The sequence below is a fragment of the Phoenix dactylifera genome, unplaced genomic scaffold (assembly GCF_009389715.1).
Source record: "Phoenix dactylifera cultivar Barhee BC4 unplaced genomic scaffold, palm_55x_up_171113_PBpolish2nd_filt_p 000121F, whole genome shotgun sequence".
Classification (NCBI taxonomy): domain Eukaryota; kingdom Viridiplantae; phylum Streptophyta; class Magnoliopsida; order Arecales; family Arecaceae; genus Phoenix; species Phoenix dactylifera.
The window spans coordinates 1,357,644-1,367,936 of NW_024067689.1; the positions used below are offsets into that span (position 1 = coordinate 1,357,644).

At 51.6% G+C, this 10,293-nt stretch overlaps 1 protein-coding gene and 1 long non-coding RNA gene across 2 annotated transcripts; both read left to right on the top strand.

The window, feature by feature from the left end:
• Nucleotides 1-5,471: 5,471 nt before the first annotated feature.
• On the top strand, nucleotides 5,472-8,313 carry LOC120104848. Its single transcript, XM_039116725.1, has 2 exons — nucleotides 5,472-5,614; nucleotides 7,886-8,313. The coding sequence occupies exons 1-2, from the start codon at nucleotides 5,483-5,485 to the stop codon at nucleotides 8,156-8,158; spliced, it is 405 nt and encodes a 134-aa protein (XP_038972653.1). The 5' UTR covers nucleotides 5,472-5,482; the 3' UTR covers nucleotides 8,159-8,313.
• On the top strand, nucleotides 6,321-7,002 carry LOC120104849. The gene is made up of 2 exons (XR_005507206.1): nucleotides 6,321-6,482; nucleotides 6,949-7,002. It is a non-coding gene; the product is annotated as an uncharacterized LOC120104849 (long non-coding RNA).
• Nucleotides 8,314-10,293: the final 1,980 nt, after the last annotated feature.

Here is a 10,293-nt window from a genome sequence, read left to right on the forward strand (position 1 = left end):
CGACCGGTCGCCTCGGCTTGCGCCAGCCTTGGCCGACCAACGAGCGGAATTTTCCGAGGCTCGGCCCTCGGATGCCAGGCTAACCCGATGATCATCCCGGGAGCAGACTAGCCTGAAGCCCCGACCGGTCGCCTCGGCTTGCGCCAGCCTTGGCCGACCAACGAGCGGAATTTCCCGAGGCTCGGCCCTCGGATGCCAGGCTACCCGATGATCATCCCGGGAGCAGACTAGCCTGAAGCCCCGACCGGTCGCCTCGGCTTGCGCCAGCCTTGGCCGACCAACGAGCGGAATCTCCCGAGGCTCGGCCCTCGGATGCCAGGCTAACCCGATGATCATCCCGGGAGCAAACTAGCCTGAAGCCCCGACCGGTCGCCTCGGCTTGCGCCAGCCTTGGCCGACCAACGAGCGGAATTTCCTGAGGCCTAACCCTCGGATGCCTAGCTTAGCGCCGGAAGAAGTTCCTGAGGCCTAACCCTCGGATGCCTGGCTTAGCGCCGGAAGAAGTTCCTGAGGCCTAACCCTCGGATGCCTGGCTTAGCGCCGGAAGAATTTCCTGAGGCCTAACCCTCGGATGCCTGGCCTAGTGCCGGAAGAATTTCCTGAGGCCTAACTCTCGGATGCCTGGCTTAGCGCCGGAAGAATTTCCTGAGGCCTAACCCTCGGATGCCTGGCCTAGTGCCGGAAGAATTTCCTGAGGCCTAACCCTCGGATGCCTGGCTTAGCGCCGGAAGAAGTTCCTGAGGCCTAACCCTCGGATGCCTGGCTTAGCGCCGGAAGAAGTTCCTGAGGCCTAACCCTCGGATGCCTGGCCTAGCGCCGGAAGAATTTCCTGAGGCCTAACCCTCGGATGCCTGGCCTAGCGCCGGAAGAATTTCCTGAGGCCTAACCCTCGGATGCCTGGCTTAGTGCCGGAAGAATTTCCTGAGGCCTAACCCTCGGATGCCTGGCCTAGTGCCGGAAGAATTTCCTGAGGCCTAACCCTCGGATGCCCGGCCTAGCGCCGGAAGAATTTCCTGAGGCCTAACCCTCGGATGCCCGGCCTAGCGCCGGAAGAATTTCCTGAGGCCTAACCCTCGGATGCTTGGCTTAGCGCCGGAAGAATTCCCTGAGGCCTAACCCTCAGATACCTGGCCTAGCGCCCGAAGAATTTCAAGAGTCGGGAGTCAGCGAGACGCTACCAAGAGTTAAAAAAAAGAAGGACGAAAGTGAAATGAAGAAACTCTATTTGCATTAACTTTCATTGTTTCAGGGCCGAGACCCATACAACTTGGCAAAACGCCAACACACAAAGAAAAGAACAAAAATACAGAAAGTCAGCTTGGAGGAACCCCCGGGTCGGGAACGCCGGGCACGTCCGCAGGGGGTAGGAAGACGGTTGGAGAATCAGCAGGCAATGGCGCCGGAGGGGAGTCGAGGAGGGAGATCCCACTCAGGTCAATTTCGGGGTACTTAGCCGACACCCTTGCCAGGCCTTCCTCGAAGCCTAAGACAAAGGAGTCGGACCCCGCGTCCGACATGTCACGGACGAACTCGTCAGACTGACGATAGGCCTGTACCGCCTCCGACATATCACGGGTGAACTCGGCGGACTGACGATAAGCCTGTACCGCCTGACGCCCGATCTCCGCACTCTTCTCGGCCAGCGCCGCCTCTGCCCGCTCCATAATCTGAGCCTTCCCCTCCAAGACCTTCGCCACAATCCGGTCATCCGCCTCGGAGGAGACCCTCAGCAGATCAGCCTGAGCCTCCTTGTGCTTCGCCTCGGCAGCAATGCGAGCAGCCTCAGCCTCCTCTAGGCGCGAATGAAGCTCCTGGTCGCTCGCGCGGAACTTCTCCAAGGCCGACTCCAATTCGCCCAGCTTGGCTTCAAGAGACCGGGTTCGGTTGCGGGCGTTGTCGGCTGACCGCTGGGCCTTCTCCCACCTCTCCCGGTAGTCGGCAGCCTTCCGGGACTGCTTCTCGGCCCGCTCCTCCGCCTTCTTGATCTCGCCCTCGAGACCCGAGGCAACCTTGAGTTGCTCCTGAGCCTCCAACAGTTGCTTCTCGAGGGTGACGAAGCCGAGTGCCCGCTCTTCGGCCACCTGGAGCCTCGTCTCGAGGTCCCTGGTCGTCCTTCCCGCCGCAGCCTGACCTCCCTCCTCTACTGCCTTCAGTTGGCTCTCGGCCCTCGCCAGAAGCCTCGCCTGTTCCTCGTAGCACTCCTCCAGGCGGATCATGTACTGGGCGAGCTAAGAGATAAGAAAAACGAGGGCGTCAGGCGGGGATCAACAGAGCCTATAAATGATGAAAGCGACCAAAAGAACACTCACCGACATGAGACAGACGCAGCTGGCAGCCCCAACGTCAGGGACCCTCATCTCCCGGACCCGCCTGCGGTCCTTCTCCAGCAGCACCGTCTCGATGAGGTTTCGGGCGCCGGCGAAAGTGAAGGCCGACCCCGACTTCTCCCCGGAGTCGGACGGTGGTTCTGCAGCCTTACCCTTACCCATCGCTTGGGGAAGAGTCATGCTGACCATGCTCGGGGCGGGGACCGCCCCTGGAATTGACAGGGTCCCGCTCGGCCGGGGCCTCGGCGCGTCCCTCCTCGTATCATCCGGAGCCGACCGAGTCGAAGGCTGGGCTGGTGACCGATCACGTCCGACCCGTCCATCTCGGGCGCGCCCGGGTGATGCCTCCGGAGAAACGGTAGTCTCGGCATCGGAGGGCTGATACAGCGTCAACTGCCGGTCCGCACCCGCGGCGTCCCCCTGATCGGTGGGTCCGGACCCGTCTGTCGGCGTCGGAGTCACCTGCCGGCGGGACTTCTTCGCCGGTGGGGCCCCGCTCGGAGGAGCTCGTTTCTTCCTCCGGACTGCTTCCAGTAGGGACGTCCTACCAACAGCCGTTGCCTTGTCCGACCGCATGACGTCGTCGATCTCTGCAAAAAGGACGAGGTGGTCGGAGGTTGAGAAACTGAAGGAGAGAACGAGACGAAAGAGGAGAAAAGAGCTAAAAAAGAAATGGTGGCGGGCTCACGGTCAGCGGGGACCGAGCTCAGACCGACGTTCACCAAGGTATCCTCGGAAATAAGGCGAGCCACCGGGGGGAGCCGGCCCTCGGCAACCAACCCCTTCAAGACGGCGACGCCATCGGATTCCTCCCTCGACAACCTCGATAGGCCAATCGGGGACTTCATCGGCGTCTCCCAGGTTGCCCTGATTCCCCAAGAGGGATCTGCGTCAACGAAAAAGAAGCGCCCCTTCCAGCCGTGAATGGAGGTAGGAGCCTCCTTGACGAGGCCGCACCCTCGCCGCGCCGCAAAGCACCACCACCCTTTGTCCTGGGGGTGGCCGCTCAGGCCGTAGCATTCCCAAAAGACATTCAGGGTGGCGGGAACCTCGTGCATGCGGCAGAGAACCTGAAAGGCCGTCAGGGCGCGCCATGAGTTCGGCACCAGTTGCGTCGGCGCCACTCTTAAACCCCGAAGCACCTGAACGACTAAGTCCGAGGGGGGAAAGCGGAACCCGGCCTGAAGAATGCCCTCATTGATGGCAACCTTCCCTGGAGGAGGATGGGACATCCTCTCCTCAGGCCCCGGGAGCGTAACATTGCAGGCCTCAGGAAGGTGGTATCGAGCCACGAACCTATCTAGGTCTTCGGCGACCAGCTCCGACTTAATGCGGTCTGCTCTCACTTCGCCCATCCCTAATGGCCAGTGAATCTACGGTCAGGACGGGGTCAAGAAGGGGGAAAGGACCGGAACGACTGGAGTACACTAATACAGAAGGAGAAAGTATGGAGAGCCTTAAATTGAAGAATGGGGCAACTCACCGGAAGAGAAGGAAGAACGGCTCCGAGAGCGTCAAAGGAGGAGCAAGCGAACAGTCCGACGGCAATGACGGCAGCGCAAAGGAGAAAGTCGAAGATGTCTGTAAAGAGAAAGGCGGACGGAGGAGGGCCCCCGGTTAAATAGGCGGAAAGGTGGGTGACGCCTCGGTGACGCCAGAGGACGCCTGGCTGCCGAAGGGTCGCTCGCGCCCCAAAGGCGAATCGACGCCATTAAGGAAGGATGTCCGCCGAAATCCTCAGACTGCCAGGTCAGCAACAACCGCCATACGCCATAAAGAAGGCGGGGAGCTCGAAGCGCGCGCGCCTCTCCGAGGGATGGCGGCAATCTCGAAGCATCACTCCCTTCACCCGTTCCCCTTCTGGTTCTGGGCTCGGAAGTGGGGGGCTACTGTTACGGGAGAACTTAGCCACCATGCCCCACGTGACCGGCACGCGCGCCCAGGAAGACTACGGCAGCCCCTTGATCCAGCAATCCGACCCCGAGTCGGACATCTTTGGCTCCGCAGCCCGACCCCGAGTCGGCAGCCCCTTGATCCAGCAATCCGACCCCGAGTCGGACATCTTCGGCTCCGCAGCCCGACCCCGAGTCGGCAGCCCCTTGATCCAGCAATCCGACCCCGAGTCGGACATCTTCGTCTCCGCAGCCCGACCCCGAGTCGGACATCTCTCGATAACGACAGGCTATTCCCCAGAGGCACGCCGCAGCCTCCTGCTCCACTACTCCCTGCAACGGTTGTATCTGGCGCTGCTCCACGATCCCCTGTAACAGCCGTACAAGGCGGAGCTCCACTACGCCCTGTCATGGCCGTACCCAGCGCTGCCCCACGACGCCCTGTAACGGCCGTGTCAGTGGCAGCTCCATCGTGCCCCACGATGACGAACCCCCCTGAAAGACCCCCCAGCCTGGTATATATGCGGCTGGGGGAGGAGGGGGGGTAAGCAAGAACTTACAGAGCATTCTCTTACTTGCTACTATTATCTCTCCTTCTCCTCCAATCTCCTCTGACTTGATCGTCGGAGGGCCCCCACTACCCCAGTGGTGGTGCGAGGCTTGCTTGCAGGTTTTCCGGTGGAAGGTGGAGCGCAATCAACACCAACCAAGGCAACTCAAACGGAACCCCGTTCACACCGCTGTGCCAATCGTTCTCGGTTTGGACCACCAGCAACAATACATACATACATACACACACACACACACACACACACACACACACACATATATATATGTATGTATATATCCAAATTTTTATTAAGAAATGTCCTAAAAGTATATAGAACATAGTCATTGTTTCCCTTTTTTCTAGGAGCCTAATTAATTCCAAATATGGTTAACAAAAGTAGATGTTGTCGTCTCCTTCTATGATCCAGCAATCAACTTCATTGTGGAGGATGATGTCCAAAATGCGGTATACATTTCCCTTCTTGATGCCATGCTTTCCCTTTTGTGAATTTTTGATTATCTTTTTATTTGTTGTTTGATATAGTAGTTGATTCCCATTATGTTATCCATTAATCAACTTGTTTTCTGTTTGGTACTTTTCTATTGGTGATCTTGCAAGAATCAAGTCTCCTAGAATTTATGCTTCTAAACACTGATACAATAATTTCTTTTGCTAAGGATACTGGTTGTACTGAGATGACCGCTTTCTAATTGATGCTAATTATTTGCCTCTTTTATACATATAGAGGAGATGATATATTGCTCACGGAACCTTCTTGGTCCCAGGTTGTTAATGATTTACTGAACCCAGCAGGACAGAATCTAAGAATCAGGGAGGATCTTCAGGTGCTAGATTTCCCTGTTCTTTAAAAGTTACTGCTGTTCCATTTCTCTTTCATTGCTATTGCCAACTTACATTCTATTTTTTAAGTTCTTTTGAAATTGGAAGCTTAATTTATCTGGTCGTTATTTGCACTAAATTGAAACTGTGTTATTGTTATATTTATGCAAGTATTAACCTACAGATAAAAATTATTTATTTTGTTATATTTATTTTCACTTTCTCCCATTTTCCTAAGTTCCATAGATAAAAATCCTACAGAGGCCTCCTTTAAAATGATCATGTATGGATCTGTTTATAAATCACCAGGTAAGGCACTCTTGCTGATCTTAAAACATCTACTGAAAGGAGCAGATTGGGAAAACAGAGCTTGTTCCCGCCTAGAGGTGATCACGGGCCTTCTGGCCCGCCCAGCCCGCCCAGCCCGGCCCAAAATTTTTCGGGCTTGGGCATTGAAAAAGGGCCCATTGGTCGGGCCTGGGCAGGAAAAATGGCCCGACCAAAAAAATCGGGCCGGGCCTGGACACTTTTAAAAATGGCCCGGTTCGGCCCGGCCCGGCTATAAAACACTGATATAAAATATAATATATTAAAAAAATTTAAGAAACCCTAAAACTAAAACCCCAAACCCCCCCTCCCCCTTCCCTCGCTGAGAGCCGCCGCCCCCCCCAAACCCCCCCCTCCCTTTCCCTTGCTGAGAGACCCCCCCTTCCCTCGCTGAGAGCCTGATAGCCGCTCCCTGTAGCCGGTTTCCCTGTAGCCGCCGCCTCCTCTCGGTATCGTCGCCTCTTCAACGACCGACCGGCGGCTCTTCGCGTCCTTCTCCCCCGGACGGCAACCTCCGCGGCTCCGGTCACCGACTCACAGTCACCGGTAAGATTTTTCTCCTCCTCCTCCTCCTCTTCGAGCTCGATCCCGGATGGATTTTGTTTTGGATGGACCGGTGGAGACTGGAGAGAAAGAGGGAGGAGGGATTTGGTTGGCTTGATAGTTGATACACACGTCTGAACTCTGAGGAAGGGAGTGATCTTTCATCCCTTCTCTTTTTTGGTTTTGGTCTTGGTTTTCCTTCCCTCACATTGCTCCGGTTCCAGCTGGGCCATCAGGAAGAAAGATCGGGGGATTGGAGATGGACTTCTTGAGGGTGGAGATTCTTTTAATCTTCTCCTCTCGGTTTCTTCTCCCCTGACCTGAGAATCTCAGGGAGCGGCTATCAGGCTGAGATGGGCTCCTGATCTCCCTTTTTTGTTTTTTTTTTTTGCCGGTTGGATGGGGCTTTATTTTTATTATGATAAATACTACCATCCCAATTGCTAATGTTTCAATTTTGTATTTGTAGGTTTTGAGAGTTAGAAGATGCAAGGATGTTCTTCTACAGTTTTCTATTATGGAAGTGGCTTCAAGAATTATGATTACATTTACTTTTGAATGCACAAAGATGGATGTTTGTTATAATGTTAATGGGACAATGTAATTTGTATTTTGTCTAAATATGTAATTGTTTAAGTTTGTAGTTTTTATTGTTGGGTTGTAATTTTCAGCTGGACAATAATGTTTCATACATTTTATTTTCTTTCTATTGGCTTGAAGATGCAAATTTTTTCTTTTTTAATGTTTGTAGATATATCCAAATTCCAAAGTTTGAAACCACCACCAACACTATCTATTTGAAATAAGCTAGTTATATGCTTAACATTAACCAATTAATAATTGGAGAAATAAAATAAAGGTAGAAAAATACATCCAGTTTTAGAGAGCCCATTAAGCTGTTGGGCCATTTTGGCCCATTTCTAGATTCCAAAAAAAAAAAAAAAAAATTGGGCCTGTCGGGTCGGGCCTGGGACCAGATTTATAAGGTTGGATCGGGCCTGAACAAAAATTTAAGCCCGATAGTCGGGCCGGGCCGAGTCTGGGCATAGCTATCGGGCCTAACTTTTGCTGTAGAGCCCGGCCCGAGCCCGGCCCGGCCCGGGTTTTGATCACCTCTATAATCCCGCCCTGCCTTGTCATTTGTGTTAGTCAAAACAGTTGCCCTTCCTTTTTTTGTACTCCTATACTCTCTCTCTTTTCTGCCATATGCTTCCAGACATGCTCTTATACTCTCGTCATTTTACAAGCACCTTTCCTCTCTTCTTTCTTCCAAATGCTCCTAATTGCCAGCCATAGTGTTGCTAGCTAATGTACCCAATTTCCGAGGCTATGCTTGGGAAAAAGGTGGTTCCAGCCAGGGCCTAACATCCTATTGCACTAATTCATAATATGATATTGTAATGCAGGAGTTCAAGAGGTTGTTTAGGGAAGATGCTATGGATTATGCTACGTGCACAGCTAATGTCAAGAGGAAACGGCCTACTCCAAGAAGTTTGAGAGGTGGAAAAGCTCCATGGGATAAAGGTGAAGATGATGAGGATGGAGAAGATGATGATGATGACTGTATGGGAGGGCCACGAAGGCTCAACTTTAGAAACCAAAAAGAGCAATGGCAGCAGGGTTACCAGACAACAACAATTGTAATTATAACTTGTGCAACATTACTGTACATTATATGATTATAGTGAGAGGGAAGGATTGGTGTGGGAGTTGTTCAATAGTAGTGACAAAGTAGTTTGATTATATGACAATTAAATATTTCGAATGATTTGAATGTTTGTGTCAATGTAAATGTAATACAGGTTCATATTGTTATAATGTGTTTTTATAATTTACATTCGTATTTTTATTTTTTTTAAAAATAGCAATCTCGACGCTTTAGAGCGTTGGTAAATAAAAGGCCAAAATACATTTACCGACGCTTTAAAGCGTCGGTAAACTAGGCCTACGCCGACGCTTTAAAGCGTCGGTAAAAACATTTGTTTTTACCGACGCTTTAAAGCATCGGCGAAACCCAGAACTGGGCTTTGGGCTTTCCTGACGCTTTAAAGCGTCGGCGAATGTCATTTTTGCCGACGCTTTCATTAGCGTCGGGAAAGTCCTGTTTTTGCCGACGCTTTCTCTTAGCGTCGGCAAAAACTTTTACCACTCCGGTATCGCCAACGCTTTTGCGACGCTTCTGTTTGCGTTGCGGGAACTTTAGCCGACGCTTATAAGCGTCGATAAAGATTATAAAAAGCGCCGGAAAAAATGAGTTTTCTTGTAGTGCCCCCAGCCGCAGGACAGCAGCTCCCGGCCGCAAGAGAAGGGAAGGCAAGGCCTCTGCGGGAGGAAAAAAAAAGCAGAGGGCTCTTGAAATTTCATATTTATAAATTTATCCATTAGGTCCCCAGTCTCAGCCTTATCGGATTTAACAAATCGCTGTCCTATAGCATCCAAAAAATTCTTAGCATTGTCGTGGTCCGGTATAAAACCCATAATGGAATCAGACATGGAGCGCTTGATAATCTTCAAATATAGCCTGTTAGCTCTTTCCCATTTGACATACTCAGCCTTGTATTCGATAGTGCTCTTATCTGTTGGTTTTGAAGGTTGCTCCTCCAAAGCAAAATCTAAACCCAAGAGACCCAGTGCTATTTCTATGTCTCGTTTCCATCTCACATAATTATTTCCAGTCAAGATTTCAATGGCAGACAATTAGCTTGATAGAGAAGAGGCATTCAAAACTGTGGAAACAACATATTTTATTTAATATCATCCAAAAGTGATGCATGTAATTAATGGATGATAACATATCTATCTAATCAACTTGGCTATTAATTAGATAGTCTGTAATTAACTTGAAAAACATATAAGTCTAATTACGGTAAGAGCTTTGGTGCATCATTGTAGAGTCGCCTTTGGGCTAACAACACAACACGCTATAAGGTACTCTTAAGACATATCATGAAACTAATTAACAAAATCACATCAGCTTTCGAAACACCATCACCTTTGGGCAGAAGAATGATTCTAGGCTAATGCAATCCTATTAATTACTTCATGTCATTTTTCCAAATCATCATACACAATAAGGCCGGCCGTGAGGTGGCTTGGAAAACGCCCCGGCCCGCAGCGGCGGCGGCGTCCGCCTGCTGTGGCACCGTGGGGCGGCCATCCGCCCGCGGTGGCGGCGGGCGAGCCTCCTTCCATCGGCCGTCGCACAGCATAGAGGCATCGGCTAGCGGAGAGGAAGGCCCTCCTTTTTTTTTAAACAACCTGTGGGCAACACCATGCAGGCCACTACGAGTGGCCGGTGACGTCCCTAGGCCTGTCGTGGCGCCAGGAGGTGCGCGGCGGCCGTGCGGCTGCCGGAAGCAACCCCTCCAGCCGCAAGACAGCGGCTCCCGGCCGCAAGAGAAGGGGAGGCAAGGCCTCTGCGGGAGGAAAAAAAAAAGCAGAGGGCTCTTCGTATTTCATATTTATAAATTTATCCATTAGGTCCCCAGTCTCAGCCTTATCGGATTCAACAAATCGCTGTCCTATAGCATCCAAAAAATTCTTAGCATTGTCGTGGTCCGGTATAGCACCCATAATGGAATCAGATATGGAGCGCTTGACAATCTTCAAATATAGCCTGTTAGCTCTTTTCCATTTGACATACTCAGCCTTGTATTCGATAGTGCTCTTATCTGTTGGTTTTGAAGGTTGCTCCTCCAAAGCAAAATCAAAACCCAAGAGACCCAGTGCTATTTCTATGTCTCGTTTCCATCTCACATAATTATTTTCAGTCATGGTTTCAATGGCAGACAATTAGCTTGATAGAGAAGAGGCA